This window comes from Carcharodon carcharias, chromosome 23 (assembly GCF_017639515.1).
Source record: "Carcharodon carcharias isolate sCarCar2 chromosome 23, sCarCar2.pri, whole genome shotgun sequence".
Classification (NCBI taxonomy): Eukaryota; Metazoa; Chordata; class Chondrichthyes; order Lamniformes; family Lamnidae; genus Carcharodon; species Carcharodon carcharias.
The window spans coordinates 36,583,544-36,602,156 of record NC_054489.1 but is presented as its reverse complement, the minus strand read 5'-3'; the positions used below and the strand labels follow the sequence as shown (position 1 = coordinate 36,602,156).

At 40.1% G+C, this 18,613-nt stretch overlaps 1 protein-coding gene across 5 annotated transcripts in view; it reads right to left on the bottom strand.

Annotated features, from left to right (window-relative positions):
• Positions 1-18,613, bottom strand: part of gpatch8 (G patch domain containing 8) — a 196,523-nt gene that overhangs the window by 119,401 nt on the left and 58,509 nt on the right. For all 5 annotated transcript variants that reach the window (XM_041173768.1, XM_041173772.1, XM_041173770.1 and 2 more), the window contains one exon: positions 18,161-18,233. In XM_041173768.1, coding sequence (XP_041029702.1) covers positions 18,161-18,233 — 73 coding nt within the window. The remainder of the gene's footprint in view (positions 1-18,160; positions 18,234-18,613) is intronic.

The following is an 18,613-nucleotide window of genomic DNA, read 5'->3' as shown; positions in this document are numbered from 1 at the left end:
GCAGTTTGATTCAGTTGACCGATCTTCAGACACGTCTATTTCCTTATTGATACAGATAGCCCTTGCTAAATTTATAGTTGGCCATTGCTAAATTTATAGTTAATCATTTTTTTGGATGACGCCTTCAGTACAGTGTTAAAATACAGAGACTATTGTCCTTGAGATGGAAGATATGTCATCCAGAGAATTTTGTTGAGCAGGGTGAGGAGGAGGTGTCATTCTGCATTCTGTCCCAATTAATGAAAAATGGCAAGTCTGGTATAAGACAAGGAGTAGACCTTTTTAAAAATGGACCAAATCAAAATACACATTATAGCAATTTGCTATCTTAGTTACTTCTACAAGAAGGCTCATGCCTTCAAGAACAAGAATCATGAGCACAAGCATAATGGTTGAAAATATAATGCCTTCCCACTGAGCACTTTGCACTTAAAAGATGAAATTGTACTTACAAAATAGCTTCCATAATTAACTGCAGCGACAATGAGGTGCAATTATTATAACTAAACTTTATAACTGTACATTTACAGTATCTTGAAAGCTTCCAGCATTTCTATTATTTCACTTAAGTGATCTAATAGTTCTATTGATTTGCCAGCAATTCCTCACTCTGGCTTCTGATGGGATATAGCTTGCTCAATTAGTATTGGTGTAAACCAGATGAACCTCAATGAATTTTTGTATGCATGAAACATAACTGGGGCAGTTACTTTAATCTTTCCTTTAGGCACCCATATATGAACAAGGGACCGAAGAAACACTTCAATCCTGGAATACATACAAATGAGTGCTTTCTTGACCAGGTCCGGAAATATTTCTATCTTTGGAAATTACCTTACCTCTATTTAATCCCATCACGGCCTCACTGAAACTGAGAATTTACCATCAGAAACCATGGACATCAATCCATGGTGCAACATATGGAGAAGGCAACACATCAAAATGCATATACACTGAGCTACCAGGCCTTAGAGCTACTTTAAAATGTAATGACCTGTCCCAACATTCAATTTCACGCACAGGAACATCCATTCTAATTCAGAATATTTCAAGTTTACTACAAGTGGAATAAAGATTGTTCAAACTCAATAAACAGAATTGTACACAGTTAACCATAAAAACTTATTTCAACTCCTGTTTTAAGAGGGGGGTCTGGGCCCGAGAGAGGGCGAGGGCTGAGAGAGAGAAAGTAAAAGAGAGAGAGAGAAAGAAAGAGAGAGAGGGAGAGAGAGAGAGAGGGAGAGAAAGAAAGAGAGAGAAAGAGAAAGAAAGAAAGAGAGAGAAAGAAAAGAAGAGAGAGAGAGAAAAAGAATGATTCCCGAGTGTAGAGCTTTGAGGGCAGGGATTGAGTTGCATTGTTAGAGACTGGAGGGCAGCAATGTCACATGTTGCATTTGGGCTTTTCAGGACTCAGAACTGTCCAGGCTGGAACATTTATTTCGGCTGAAAGGTCCTACTTAGTATGCATTTGCACCTCTTCATTCAGTTCTTTGTGGCATGAACCTGCATAAATGTGGCATTGGATTGTGAAGCTCACCCACAATATTTGATCTCGGAATATCGTTCTCGTTCTTGAATTTTGGGTACTAAAGCTCACAGCTGAGAGAAATAGAGTGAGTTTTGCATCAAAACATGTTTTATCTAGCAGGTTTATTTTTGCAAAAATAACCTTAGATTTGCCATAAGTTATTTTTGGCAATAATCATGGGTAAACTTCATTCCATCCTGATGATGCTACATTTCAACAGTCTAAATGGCAAAACAACCAAAATTCAAAACCACTGTTTCACTAAACTGTTTTGTGGCATTTTATGTGGAAAAACCAAGCCTGCCCAAACAGTTACAGGTGAAGGCTAATTCAGATACATTTTTACACATTGCCACCACCCATCCCAAAGAAAATTAAAGTTGATTAGACAAAAAAAGTAATCAGAGTGAATCAAGTGGCAGAGCAAACACCACAAGCAACAATTGGAAAGGAATCTAAACAATCACTTATTTACAGAGGTGTTTTAATCAAATCAGCAGGAGCGTAACAGCATGCATTTCAGGAGGGTTATTCACGGGATGCAATACAAAAGAATAGTAAAAATATCTTTATACCTTACCTGAGTATTTTTGCTAATATACAACAGAACACTGGTTCTGTTCAATGAACAAATAAAATGTGCCCTGAAGTAGAAGTAGTTGTGAGATTCTTAAGTACTACTGAAATGTTAATCATGGTTGTTTTTCTTAAAACTACAGTGCACCCACAGCTACATGCACACAAGCCGATGTTAAAGTGTAGGGTCTCATTGCTTAAGCAGTTTTCAGATGTCCTGGTTACAAACAAAATCTGATTAAATTTAAAAAATAGACACTTACCTGATTCTTACCAATAAACTACACCACAAGACTACATTTTAGTCACCTCAAAACACTTACCAGTACAGGTACATTTGTTGCAATTTTCTTTCACGATTACAAAAGATAAAAAAAAAGAAGCAAAATCATTAATCTCTGGGTCAGTGGCTGTGACTCTTTCCCATTTGCATGAAATAGGATGGGATAAGAGCATTGGTATTATTTATGTACTAAATCTCTTAAAAAAGGGATTGCTAAAGAGAGACCATTTTCCATAACAAGTATGGTTGGGCCATTCTCTACAGCTGAAACACCATTTCTGTAAAAATCTTAAGGGGATATTTATGATGCAGGAAAAACAAAATTGTTGTAATTGCATTTAGGTGGCCCTTAAAATTAAATATTCACCAGTTTTTCCCCTGCATGGAAAGGTTTTGTATTAAAACACAATCTAATGCACTTGGACAATAAAATTGGTGGCCTCAGAGAATGACACAGCTATACTGAAAATCTCTGAAATCACTGTATTAAAAGGCAGTTACAGGAAAAACATCATATCACACTGATACAAGAGAAAAGAAAAGTGGTTCTCAAACTGTGGAACATGCCAAGGGTCCCCAATCCATTACTGCCCATTGCCCAACTCCAGCCCCTGGTCTCTCCATGCAGCAGTGCCAAAGTGCTGCTGAAATGAGAGAAGTTAAGAGTGAGAAAGAGAAACAAAGGAAATACTAGGAGAAACCAGAGGGAGAGGAGAGAGGAGGAATGTAAACACAAATGATGACAGTGTTACTTTTGTAAAATTTTTTTTGCAAATTTATTGGCACCGGTGCCAACAACTGGTCGGCTATGCCCAATAAAGTTTAAGAACCATTGAATGTGGTTTCCTGAGGCTGGGTTCATGTTTGTCAGAGGAAATGCACCTGAAGCTCTTATTACCAATGGTCAACTTGGTACATTAGTAAAGGTGAGATGAGGAAGAGTATACCAATAACTCAAGGTACAGCACTTTCAATAGTTTTGGACATTCTCCTCTACACATTCTGGATCATGCAGCAACATCACTACCATTCATTAAAAGCACCTGAGGGAAATCTGAAGTCACTTTATCATCCCTCTGTTAACACTTTCATTAATGCCAGAATGTTCTCTCTTTACATTTAGATTTTTTCTGGTTATAATCAACTCAGATTAATGCCATTTACTACCAACTGCAGTCTTCACTTCAGCTATATGGGAAGTAAATGATGGCAATATTTCCTCTGTAGGCATAGAGATTAACCAAAACAGCTGGATTTTGCTGACAGGTGTACTAAAAATGTTACCACTGCTGGCAAACTAAGCACACATTTGATCATCAGTTTGCTGAGTAGCTCATGGCAGTTTTGAAAATCATTGCCATAATAGATACTTATCAAATCATTGATTTCAGCCAAGACAGAGTGAAGACACACACGAAAATAAAAGAAGTCAGTCTGGAATTCCAATCGTCACCTCTATCCAATAACCACTGCTAGAAAATGCACTTTGACACTGGATGAGGACAACACCAAGGCCTGCTGTGATGAAATCCTCCACAGACTAAGCTGGTCAACATTCTCCCAACCAGAATGAATGTCTTCAGTAAGGAGAAAAGTGGCATGGTAATTAGGATCTACTTTAATACAGCTCAATTGGAGATAAGAAGAGCAAAAGAGCTCATGGGATAAATGATCTCCTGAATGAAATGAAATCTGAAAGACATCCAAGGCAGGAAATTTGGGTGATGCTCAAGAATGTTCACTCAAGTAAGAGCAGCTTCCATAGCTTGAAGACAAAAGCCAGCCAAAAAATAACTTCAAATATTAGGTCACAAGGTCAAAAAGATGAAGCTGTGTTAAACTGACAGCTTGCAGTTAGCAGCTTTAACAGAGAAAAACCTCCCAATATTTCTGTCAATTTATATTTAACATACTTAGCCCCTGACCATATCAACTATTTTCTGAAACCGGTTGTGATCGAGAGCAGCCATGTAAATACTTGCTCGCCCCATGAAATAAGAAAAGGCCTGGTCATCACCAGAATTAAGATTCAGAACTATAATATGGGGAAATTGCAAGTATAAAAGTGCAATGCTAAAAGGTATCACCAGCTCCAAAGCATAGCCTTACAAAGAACTGACCTACCTTGAAAATCCTTTTCACATACTAGACCAACCCTAAAATCAAAGGTCAGAAGCAGGTGCAAGACTGCACTTTTCCTATTAAGCTCTGAAAATTATGCTTAAATCTTAATGTTAAATAGATATAGCACACATGATGACCCCCCCACCTCGAGACTTGGTACAAGAAAATCCTTTTTTCTGGTTTCATCATGCTTTCTCCATGCCACAATAGGCATGTTGCCACTCAAAAGGTTCTAATGATTGCTTAACCTTCCTCATTTAGCAACTAAATTATTAGTTAGATGGACAAGTTTAGATGGCAAAATGCTAACCGCCCATTACACAATTTTTTGCGCCTTGTCTAAGCTTACCAAATGCAGAAAGCCAAGAGCAACACACTACTGACTATGAACTCACAGTTCAAGCTGCTCGGCTGCAAATATTTCCCATTTATTACTCCTTTCTTTCCGTTCTGTTGAATTCAAATCAACACTGCATGCAAGGAAAACAGCCAACAGTCACCAACAGTTATGTGAAGACTTCTCAGAATATAACACTGATGTTAAAAAACAAGAGTTACTTTCAGACAAGCAGCCAATACAGAAAAATTAAAACTAGGGAAAAATACAAATCTCAAATTTGCCACTTACAAGAAATCCTGAATTTTACAGGAAAATAACAGATTTGGATTCAGGGAGAAAAATGGCAAAAGCAACTGAGCCTTTGGTTTCTTTTTATTTCTATCACATTAATGACCAATATTTTCAGAATCTAAAACAGCACTGAAGTTGCATATTCTGGGCATGCAAAAAGTACTGCATGGATTTATTCCAAGGCAAAATATTGTGGATGCTGGATATCAAATGAAAACAAAAATATTTAGGGTATACTCAGCAGGTTAGGCTGAATCTTTTCTTATTTATTCTTTTCATGGGACTTAGGTTTCACTGGCAAGGCCAGCATTTGTTGCCTATCCCCAAAGCCCTTGAACTGAGTGGCTTGCCACACCATTTCAGAGGGCAGATAAGAGTCAACCACATTGTTGTGGTAAAGGAGTCATGTGTAGGTCAGGCCAGATAAGGACAGCAGATTTCCTACCCTAAGGGACATCAGTGAACCAGGTTGCTTTTATGACAATGATAGTTTCATGGTCACCATTACTGAGAACAGCCATCCTATACCAAATTACTAATTGAATTCAAATTCACCAGCTGCAATGGTGCAATTTGAACCCTCTCCCCAGAACAACAGCCTGGGCCTCTGGATTGTCCAATGGCAACACCACTGCACCATTGCCTGCCCCAAAAGAGAGAAACAGGGTTAACGTTTAAGGTTGATGACCATCTACAGCAATTTCCTTTTATTTTTCAAACCAATATACTGTATTTGCTGCTCACGATGCAGTTTCTTCTACTTTGGGGAGGCCAAATGCAGACTGGGTGATTGCTTTGCTGAATACCTTCTTCAGTCTCTCAACATGATCCTGAGCTTCCGGTCACTTGCCGTTTTAATTTGACATCCTGCTCCCACCTCTCTGTCCTCTGTCTCCTACTCTGTTACATAGGAACATAGGACTGAGGTGCAGGGATAGGCCATTTGGCCCTTGAGCCTACTCCACCATTCAATAAGGCCATGGCTGATCTGGTTATGGTCTCAGCTCCACTTTCTTGTCTGCCCCCCATAACCCTTGACTTCCTTATCTATCAAAAATCTATCTAATTCAGCCTTGAATAAATTTAAAGACCCAGCCTCCACTACTTTCTAAAGAAAAGATTTTTCCTCATCTCTGTCTTATTTTTAAACTACATCTCCTAGTTTGAGTGTCCCGCACAAAATGAAACATCCTCCGGGTATCCAGCCTATTAGGTCCCTTCAAGATCTTGCATGCTTTAATGGGGCATTGCTTCAGAGGATTGTATCTGGCGGGGTACCTCAAAGATACGCTGGGGTACCCCAAAGATACGGTGGGGTACCCCAACCCCCACAAGTTCCCAGGTAATGGCTGTGCTGCAATTGCCCAGGAAAGGCAAACTTCTGATGGGCAACTGCCCTACCATGCAAACCATCCAAGATTGCGATGTTACATCAACACTACTCGGGGATTTGGGGGGGGGGGGGGGGGGGGGAGTGCCCCAGGTGTTCAGAGTTTGTGGGGGTGATTGGTTGGTGTGTGTCTGTACAATAATTACCCAGCAGCTAGAAGTCGTTATAATTCTTCTAGCTTTTTCTGGTAACTATTGTACAGACACACACCAACCACACCACCGCTCCCCTCCTCCCCACCCCAAACAGGATTCCCCCCAAACCCTGAATGCCCAGGGGACTCCCCCCAACCCGAGTAGTCCCCCAATCCCTGACTATCCCCCCACCCCGACTGCCCGATAATCCACCAACTGCCCCAAATTCTAACCACTTATTTGACAAATCTACCTTAAAAGTGGCTGGATCTTTAAACTTACCTAATTTACGGCAACCAGTGCTGTAAAAAAGGGGATGTGACCTCCTTTTGTCCGATTCTGCAGTGTTTGATTGAAGGCCTCAGCAGCACGCTGCCCTGCATGGTTCTCACCCGGCCCAAGTGGAAAGGTCAGGCGAGACAGTATTGAGGAGATTCCCAAGTAAGAAAGTAGGGGCAAAGTGGCAATCCAACTCTGACTACCATTCCATGGAAGTTCAGGCCCAATCAGATCATTTCTCATTCCCCTAAACTCCAATGGGTATAGGCCATTCATAAGATAAGCCCGTCATCCCAGGAATGAGTCGAGAAAACCTTCTCTGAACTGCTTGTAAAGCAAAAGAGACCAAAACTGTTCAGCGCTCCAGGTGTGGTCTCATCAAGGCTCTGTACAGCTACAATAAAACTTCCCTTTTACACTCAATTCCTCTTGCAATAAATGCCAACATTCCATTTGCCTTCCTAATCACTTGCTGTACTTACTACATTTGTGTGATTCATGTACCAGGACACACATATCCTTCTGTACCACTGAGCTCTGCAATCTTTTTCCATTTAAATAGGACACTGCTTTTCTATTCTTCTTGCTAAAGTGGGGAAATTCACATTTACACACGTTATACCCCATCTGCCAAATTTTTACCCACTCAATTGACCTGTCTATATAACTTTGCAGACTCTCTACCTCTTCTCGACAACTTGCTTTTGGTGTCATCAGCAAATTTAGCTACCATACATTTGGTCCCTTTGTCCAAGTCATTGATATAGATGTAAAAAGTTGAGGCACCAGCATTGATCCCTGTGGCACTCTACCAATTACAGTTTGCCAATCCAAAAAAGACCCATTTAACCCGACTCTATTTCCTGTTAGCTAACCAATCTTTTATCCATGCTAACATGTTATCCCCTATACCATGTGCTCTTATCTTGTGTAGTAACCTTTGATGTGGCACCTTATCAATGGTCTCTTGGAAATCCAAGTACACTACATCTACAGGTTCCCCTTTATCCACCTTGAATGTTACTTCATCAAAAAAAACTCTAATAGATTAGTTAAATACGATTTCTCTTTCATAAAGCCATGCTGGCACTGCCTGATCACAGTGTGATTTAAGTATCCTGCTATATCCTCCTTAATAATGGATTCTAGTGATTTCCCTAGGACAGATGTTGGGCTAACTGTTCCACTGTAGTTCAACGAAGCTCGAGGAACACCAACTCATATTGTAATTTGACAATTTCAAACCTTCAACACCAAAGTCAGTATAACCACTGCTCCCATTTTTCCTAGTCAAAAAGTGCTGGTAATATGAAAAAAAAACGGCAAACGCTGGAAATATTCAGGAACTCAGACAGCATCTTTCTATGGTCACTGACCTGTTTCTCCACAGATGTTGCCTGGCCTGCATGAAAGTGCTGCATGTAGAGTGTTTTATTAATACTTAAGAAAATAGGTAGTTACTTAACAGATATCAATGTGATGAAAGTGTCAGCCTTCTCATTGCGGGCCCAATCTATCTTTGACAGAGCACCAAGAGAGCAGAACATGGAGGAAGCACTACGGGAGCCCTGTGCAGTGCAGGAGCCTGGAGAGGACAAGGGAAGCAGGGGGAGAACAGGAGCACGGGGGTGGGGGATAAAGCATGTCTCCAGCCATCTCTCAGCTGCTTTCTCTTGACCGTAGCTTGGTGTTTGGTTATCATGCCTTGGACTAATTCTGCAAAGAGCTCTGGAATCCCCTGGGAGCCTGTGGGTCCAAATTTGAGAACCATTGATTTAATCAGCTCTGCCCTCCACCCTATAGCAGATCTTTCCTCCACTTCCTCCCATCCTTCCTCTATTTTTTGCTTCTGGCTTTGGGCTTGCTGCTGACTCTTGCAGAGTTTCCAGTTTCACTGGAACATCATCGACCTAAAACACTAACTCTGCTTTTTCATTACAGGTGTTGTCTCACCTGCTCAGTATATCCAGCATTTTTTGTTTTTAAGTGTGTCTCTTGTTTGGCAAGAAAACTTTGCTATCTTGGAGCATTTTAAATCACTTATATTAGCATTTTCTGCTTTAGTATTATCTAATACGAGTCTAATACAGGAATAGAAATCAATTTACACAACTATAGCAAATGAACTGGTTTAAAAATATCAGTACACTAAGAAACAGGATCCTAATGTAAATCAACAAATAATGGCAATTTAGTGATAATGCTCCACAACTACCTCACGGCAATACCTTAAAGTAAATTCAATTTGCCATATTTAGTTAATACGTCAATTCTAAAATTAACTAATCCGGCTCCACAAATCAGAACATATGGATCTAATTAAGATTAAAAAGATAAGAGATCCATTTAAGAGAAAAAAATCAGAATTATCTGTGTAATTTTTTATATGTCACAGAACAAAAGCTAAACTTTTGCATAAAGATTTCAAATAGATCTAACAACTCAAAACTGGGCATCAATGAGGTGCTGTGGGCCATCAGCAGCAACAAAATTGTGTTCAACCACAATTAACCTCATGATCCAGCATATCCCCTGCTCTACCATTACCATCAAATTGGGCTATCAACCTTGGTTCAATGAAGAGTGCAGGAGGGCATGCCAGGAGTAGCACCAGGCATACCTAAAGCCTGGTGAAGCTACAGCACAGGGCTACTTGTATGCCAAACAGCAGACGCAGCAGGTAATAGACAGAGCTAAGTGATCCCACAACCAATGGATCAGATCTAAGCTCTGCAATCCTGCCACATCCAGTCGTGAATGGTGCTGGACAATTAAACAACAAATAAGGGAAGAAGGCTCCACAAATATCTCTACCCTCAATGATGAGGGAGCCCAGCACATCAGTGCAAAAAATAAGGCTGATGCATCTGCAACAAACTTCAACCAGAAGTACCACATGGATGATCCATCTCAGCCTCCTCCTGATAAATGACAAATGCCAGTCTTCAGCCACTTCGATTCATTCCACATGATATCAAGAAACAGTTGAAGGCACTGTATGCTGCAAAGACTATGGGCAAGACAACGTTTTGGCAATAGTGCCAAAGACTCATGTTCCAGAACTAGCCTTGCCCTCTAGCCAAGCTGTTCCAGTGCAGCTACAACACTGACAACTACCCAGAAACATGGAAATTTGTCCAGAGGTGTCCTATCCACAAAAAACAGGCCAAATGCAACCCAGCCAATTAGTCAGTCTACCCTCGATCATCAGCAAAGTGATGGAAGGTGCCATCGACAGTGCTATCAAGCAGCAATTACTCAGCAGTAATCTGCTCACTGACTCTCAGTTTGGGGCTCCGCCAGGACCATTCAGCTCCTGATCTTGTTACAGCCTTGATCCAAACATGGGCAAAAGTGCTGAACTCGAGATGAGGTGAGGTGAGAGCTACTGTCCTTGACATCCAGGCAGCATTTGGTTGAGTGTGGCATCAAGGATCCCCAGCAAAACTGGAGTCAGTGCAAAGCAAGGGGAAAATTTTTCACTGGTTGTAGTCATACCTAGCACAAAGGAAGATGGTTGTGGTTGTTGGAGGCCAATCATTTCAGTGCCAGGACAAAGCTGCAGGAATCCCTCAGGGCAGCATTCTACACCCAACCATCTTCAGCTGCTTTATCAATGATCTTTACTCCATAAAATCAGAAGTAGGGATGTTTGCTGACGATTGCACAATGTTCCACATTATTTGCATGGCTCTTCAGGTACTGAAGCAGTTTGTGTCTATATGCAGCAAGACCCGGACAACACTTATGCTTAAGCCGATAAGCGGCAAATAACATTTGCACCACATAAGTGCCAGGCAATGACTGTCTTCAACAAGAGAGATTCCAACCATCACCCCTTGACATTCAATGACATTACCATTGCTGAATCCCCCACTATGTTCTGGGAGTTACCTTTGACCAAAAACTGAACTGACCAGCCACATAACTACTGTGGCTACAAATGCAGGTCATAGGCTATGAATTCTGCAAAGACTAAATCACCTCCTAACTCTCCAAAGCCTTTTCCCCATCTACAAAGTACAAGTCGGAGTGTGATGGAATACTCTCCAGTTGTCTGGACAAGTGCAGCTCCAACTACACTCAAGAAACTTGACACCATCCAGGATGAAGCAGCCCGTCTGAATGGCACCCCATCCACCACCTTAAATATTCACTCCCTCCAGCACCGAAACACAGTGGCAGCAGTGTGTACCATCTACAAGATGCACAGCAGCAAATCACCAAGGCTCCTTCAAGAGCACCTTCCAAACTTGCATTCTCTACCACCTAGAAGGACAAGTGCAGCAGATGAATGAGAACACCACCACCTGCAAGTCTCCCTGCAAGACACACACCATACTGACTTAGAACTATGTCACCATTCCTCACTATCGCTGCGTCAAAATGCTGGAGCTCCTTACCTAACAGCACTATGCATGCGTTTACACCAGATGGACTGTAGCAGTTCAAGGAGACAGTTCACCGTCACATTCTCAAGGGCAATCAGGGATAGGCGATGAAGGCTGGTTTAGCCAGTGACACCCACATCCCATGAAGAAATAACAAAAAAAGGATCTTCCACAATCGTAACTGATGTTTAAATCAACTAATAATCAGAGTCAAGCATGACATTACAGTATTCCAAGCATGGAGAACAAGGATTTCCCTTGCACAAGATGACAACACATTCAGACTTGTCTATTTTCTCTTCTGAAGGCAACTCTATCCAGAAAGGCAGTCTCTGGGGATGGTGTTCTGCAGCATAAGTAGAGAAGAAAAAAGTAAACATAAATCGTTTCACCACGGATCCAAAAGAATCCCCAAACAAGGATCTGAAGATGCATAGTGAATGAGTTGGTGATAAACACAATATTATCAGTCATAATAAGCCAAATTTTTAAACGGCTGCAAAGGTAGGACTGATCTCCTGCTATGGTCCTTCCTCTGGGCATTATTTTGTTCCAGTAGGATCTGGGGTATGATGGCTGCCCGCCCGCATGCAGCAGGTAGACGATTAGGATAATTAAATAGCCCACTGAAGACAGTCTCCACACACTGACTGGAATTTTCGCTCTATCCATCTGGGGAACTCAACCCCACCACCCCGAATCCACCATTGCCATCAGACTACAGCACCTGGGATACTCCTCGAAGATGACAGGGCTGTGGCCATTTTTAATATAAAACAATTTTAAATCCTTCTCAAAGCTTGCCTCCATCTTGAGGTGCTCTCTCTCTCTTTCTCTCCTCGCTACCTGCATTGGCAGCATCTATCTCCCAGCCTTGGGAGCCCACCAGCTGTCCTTAATTACTCGGCAAGCCCAGATCCTGGCCACTAATTGCCTTGCTCTTCGCAGGGTAGGAACCCAGAAATTCAGCCAACAATGGGGTACGAAGCCCAAAAATTCAGTCCAACAAAGTCATTTTGGCAAAGAAACAGGTCTTTCAGCCCATCAAGTTCATGCCAGAAACGTCCAAATAATATGGTTCATACTTCCCTCACTTCAGGATCAATATATAACACTTAGGTTCTACTGTGAGAGAGTTAGGCTGGATCTTTTTATATGCTCTACATTTCAACAGTGACTACACTTCAAAAATACGAAATTGAATGCAAAATACTTTGAGACTTCCCGAGGTCACGAAAGGTGTTATAAAAATCTAAGTCTTTCTTTAACCCTTAAAATGGTTCTTCCTAACCCTACTGCCAGTCATCATGAATTAATAGCTAATTGAAAGCCTTCCTCTCCAAGCTCTTCAGCAAATATGGAATTCACCATATTTACTGAATAAAAAATCGACTGAAAGAAAAGACTAATTTCTAATCAAGTAGAGAAGAAACAAAGGCTTCTAATACCAGCAGTGGAAATGCAACCATTATTGTTGTACAGTTATGAAGAAAGGGATATCTGTGGAGGCAACAACAACTTTCATTTTCAAGGCTGTGCTACTTTTCAAAACAGTTGAAGAGATGACAGACAGAACTTTCAAAATAGGTCAGTGAATAAGTCCCAGTTTTGACCACGATCTTTACTAAGTTAAACAATTTGAAGCAAGGCATCAATTGGCACTGCAATTGGCCTCACTGTGTCCATCAGCCCAAGTTCACAAACCTCAACACTATGCAGTAGCCCCTACTGGAATGTGTCTATGTGTGGACATCAGGACCGAATTAGGTTCAGATTTGATGTCCTGTGCAATCATTCACCTGATGCTATTTGATTCACCTAGGCTATTTAAGCAAATTATCCAAAGGCTGTCAGAACATACAAAACTACAATTAAGCATGATTCACCACTGTCTGTGAGAAAAGAAATAGGAGAACCCTCATCCATAACATTGTATAAGTGCATCCGTTTCTTATTTCACCAACTTCAAAAATTCTGACTTAGACTGTTGTGGAGAAGGGGTATGCTATTCTGAAGAAAACAAGGTCAAATTGGACGAAAGGCCAGCAGAAGTGTTAAAGCGGCAACAGGTATTTCTCCATGAATTTGTTCATTTTCCAGCATGCATTATACATGCAGAGAAAAACATACTTGAGTGTGAAGGACAAAAGTTGCAGTATCCAGGAAAGGTCTGAATGTGATCTGGGAGCACAAATGACAGATACAAACTCAGATTTGAAAATGAATATAGCACGAAGCAATACTGGCAACCTTTGGGACATGCCAAAAGTAAAAGGTTACCTGCAATGATAAGCAGAATGCTACAGAAAATTGTATGATGTGTGACACATGTTTGTTCATGCTCCAGGGTACACAGAGAATAAATTGGAAAGACTGCATCCAGCACTTCACATTGACCATATGGGAACACAAAAAGTTCAAGTTCCTTTCTTGTTGATGTCAAAGGGAAAAGGCTTTACTCCAATCACAGAAAAGCACCCTGGTGAACTGTAGTGTGCACATTTCAATTTCTCACTTAAACCATTATGGCGGACGATAGACTATCAGTGTAATGCCAGTTCAGGTATGTTGTGCATTTGGGACTACTCCCACAAAGGAAACTAGTATGAACAAGCAACCATTTCATACACTATCCTTAAAGCAAGAAGCAAATAGAGAGACTTTCATCATTCCATATGGTCTGCATTCAAACTCAGTACCAAGAGTTGAAGTGTTAACACACTCACTGCATCGTCCAGTTCCCTACAATTTTCATTTAAAAAATATTTCCTATTAGATGCCTTACATAATTCCACCCCACTGCAACCCCTCCCCCACCACCAGTTTACACAGGTCAACAGTCACATTCATTTTAACTCATCAAATGGATTGGACTAATAATTGCACCAAGAATAAAGGGAAACTAAAGTGCCAATGCACTAACCATACTTATCTGTTAAATAAAGACGTTTCATGAAAGCTCCAATTTATACTATATAGTTAACTTAGAGATTAAAAGGAACCCTGTTTTTACACAAACCTGTTATGAAGCAAGGAGTTTTATCCTACACAGATAATGTCACATTTTGCCTTCAAATGGATTAGTGATACGACTCTCACTTCTTGAGTTAAATGAGCATGGACTCTAGCCCACTCCAGAGACTTGAGTACATGACCTAGACTGACACATCAGTGCAGTGCTGGGAGATTGCTGCACTGTTGGAGGTGGCATTTTCAAATGAATTGTTAAACTGAAGCTCCATTTCCCCTCTCAGGTGGGCATTTAAAAGTCGATTGGCACCACAGGGACAGGATGGAGTTTTTCCAATATTTCTAAAACACATTATTTAATTATTTTTCTCATGATGTTTCTCTTGGATGGGAAGTCTAAAACTAGGGGTCAGTGTCTCAGGACAAGCGGCTGGCCATTTAGGACCAAGATGAGGAGAAACTTATTCGCTCAAATCGTTGTGGATCTTTAGAGTTCTTTATCCCATAGAGCTGTAGATAGATGCTCAGCCATCGAATGTCGCTGAAAAAAGACATTTTGTCAAAGCTTTTGTAGTGCCGAATGCAAGACTATTCGCAAATGTCAGAGGAAGTAACAACTTTATACTGTATGAGAAGAGAGTGCTGATTGGTTGGCAAGTGGACTGTGATTTGTAGAGGCATTACCATGGAGAATGCACTAGTTAATGGTGACTGACAGTTAACTGCCAAGCATTTAAACCAAGCAGCTTGACTCTGATTAGTCAAGGCATTGCCCTGAAGAATGAATCAGCGAATGGCCATCACTTATTTTGTTTAGCTAAAACAGGCGTAATGTGTGTACATGTTCTTTGTCTGAAAAGAACAGGAGAGCCCTGTATATTAATATGTGCAGCTTCCAATACACACAAATAAACCACAATGCGAGCCTGACGGACAATCAAATTGGTTGTCAGTGTAATTTTTAGCAAATTTTGTCCAAACGCAGAATCACATCTAATGTTGGACGCTGTGTTTTGAGTTTTGCAAGCATGGGCTGGTTGGGCACAGTCTGTACCTCACCTATTGTGATCAGTGGAAGGGACATGCTGTTTGATACGATTCGCCAGTCTTGCCGCTAATAGAATGCTGTCAAGCCCAGAAGACGATTTGCTAAATATTTGCTAAATAATCCTCAGTGTGCTAAAAATTACACTGACAACCAATTTAAAATTGTCAGTCGCAGTGTGGCATATTTGCGTGTACTGGAAGCTACATATATTAATACACAGGGCCCTGTTCTTTGCAGCCAGGAAAAACATTGCATCTGTTTCAGAAAAACAAAGGAAGTGATAGCCATTCACTGGTTCATTACTCAGGGCAATGCCTTGACCAGAGTCAAGCTGCCTGGTTTAAAATTTCAAACAATGCATGGCAGTTAACTGTCAGTCACCATTAACTGATGCATTCCCCAATGCAATGCCTCTACCACAGTCCACTTGCCAACCAATCAGCACTCTCTTCTCATAAAGCTGTTGCTTGCCCTGACAGTTGCATTCTTGTGATTTTCGTGCAAGACGAAAAGCTTCAACAAAATGCCTTTTTTCAGCAATACTCATTGAACATATTCAGGAAAGAGAGCAATAGATTTTTGGATACTAAGAAAATTAAGGGATATAGGGAAAGGTGGAGTTGAGGTAGACGATTAGCCATGATTGTATTAAATGGTAGAACAGGCAAATAAAACTGAATGATTTACTCCTGCTCCTATTTTGTCTTTTCTTATTTTTTATTTTTTTTTTGTGCAACCTTACTGTCCACAAACGAACTGCCATATTTGTCCACATTATAATGGTAACTATACCCTGAAAACAATCATTGGCTATGGGCTGTCCTGTGCTTGTGAATGATGCTATATAAAATGAAAATTCTTCCTCAAGTCTGCAACAAATGGTGGGATGAACCACTGCTTTCACTTTGAGTGAGAAACTCTATGCAATCCCAGTTCACAAAATAATTTGGTAATGGAAAAAAGCTGCATACTTTTCAAGTATTGCAATCATCAAGAATTATGTCAAGACATCCCCAAAAGGAGTATTCAATAGACTTTGCCTTAGCTGCTAACAGATTCAGGACCAGCAGCAGACAGGGTAAGATCTGTATAAACACAGCCATTAACAGTATAATCCATTAAAGTAAATGTGATGTATTAATTCCATTATGAATTGCAAGATCATGCATATCTGCTAAATGAATTTTCAAAGCATGCTGATTAGGTAGCTTTTCACAATGCTTTATTAATTGGTGCCAAGTCAACAGATGGCACCTGGGGAACTGGGTGGCACATTAGACTAGAGTATTTAAGGTAGGTTCGAATCCAGTTCCGTTCAATAGAAAGAAAGCCTGTTTTCTGCTGATTGTAAGGTTTATACATGAAACTAATTTATTCCATTTCCCAACATTAAATATCTGTCATTTGAATGAGTACAAAATAAAAAGTTATTTAAAAAAAACGATAGATTAGACAGTTGTCAAGTCTACTCTCTCTAATTATTAGTTCACAACTTAATTTTAATTTTAATCTCTATATTTCAGAAAGACTTCCGAGGGCATCTGTATTGTTAACATAGAATCTCACATTATTATAGTACCAATTCATCTTCTGCAATTGGATTTAACAAATGTTGAGGCTTTACTGTAGCTAGGTATCCATGCTTGATGAGAGATTCTTGACTGACATCAGGAGATGCTTGAAATGGAAAAGTGTTCTTTTTCTGAGTGCTGCCATCTCTTACTTTGATAAGCATACAAATTCACTAAAATATATGTTAATCCTGAGTTCTTCTGCTTGAGCAGGATACAGAAGCCAGCAGCTATTATAGCAGACATGGCCGATGAGCACCCAGTTATCAAAAAGCTTCAAATCCAACATCAGTTAGCTAAAGCTATAGAAGCATAGAGCTAGAGAAGCATACATGAGTTCTGAAAGATTTCCATTACAAACAACTCACAGGCTTCACTTTTGGACCATGCCTGCAAATGACCTGTATTTACTCCTCCACCAAACTTTATACCGCAGCAGTGGATTCTGATGCTGCAGTGACGTGTAGTATGTCAAGTTATGAGAAATAATAACCATTTAGAAGAAATAATTCAGAGTCACGGGCTGTTTTCCAATATACTTGAATACAAATAATGTTATAAGGAATAATAATCAGTAGTTTGCATTTACTAAAACCATGCATGCTAACTCCAGGAATTTACCTCTGAGAAACTGAACAGCACAAGCTGAAATTAGACCAAATCAAATGGGAAAAGGATAGCCACAATATACCAAATACTTTACAAATATATCTACAAAATATAAAATGTAGTTGTGTTTTTGTTTTAAAGATAATTCCAATCATTCAAGCTGAAAACATCAGTTTGCGATGTGCATGTGATAGTTGGGGGTAAAGGCAAGAATTGTCAGGTTTTTATGAATCATCATTCATTACACGATACTGTACTAGAACATGTAGTTACCACATGTTAAAGATAATTGTTTAATCTAACAAAAAACAATAAACTGCTAGGGTCTTAAATTTCCTTAAATGTAATTTAAGAGCCAAATTAATTACACCACCACCCAGAGCAGAGGAAAAAGAGGTGGGGGGGGGGGGGTGGAGAAAATAGAAACACACCAAGAATCAGCTAAAATTAAAAGCAGGTTTCTGCGTACAGAAAATATGATGCAACTATTCAGTATTTCAAGATTAAACTGCGGAAGGAAACAAATTATAAAAAGTATATACATTTTTATTGTGCTTGGACATGTTCTCAAAAACATTTTTCATAAAGTTAAAAAGTGTTACATTGTATGATGTTTCTGAACTTACCCTGGAGAGACTTTCCCAGTCCTTGGCCAAGCTTCCACCCATGCTTCTGAAGCAAACGGTGTCCAATGTTGTCCTGATAGACAGAACAGAGAATAGACCAAAAATACTCCAATAATACAAACTCCCTTCCAGTTGATATTTCTACATTTTGTGTACGATGGATAAACATGCAAGAAGTTGCTAATGGGAATGGGGTAGATGGACATCCTAAGGAAACACAATGTCATAAACTGCTCACACAATTTGGGATTATTTTCTGATGGTGTGCTGTGCATCTTCAGTGCATAACACTTAAATAATAAAAGCAGGGTAAAAAAAGAATGTAAAACAAAGAACTGAAATCAGTAAAACCGATAAAACCAAGCTCTTTTTAAGACCATATCCGTCACCTTGACAGCACCAATTTGCAACAGACAACTAAAGTTTTTTCTTTTAATTTGGTTATGTTGCTTT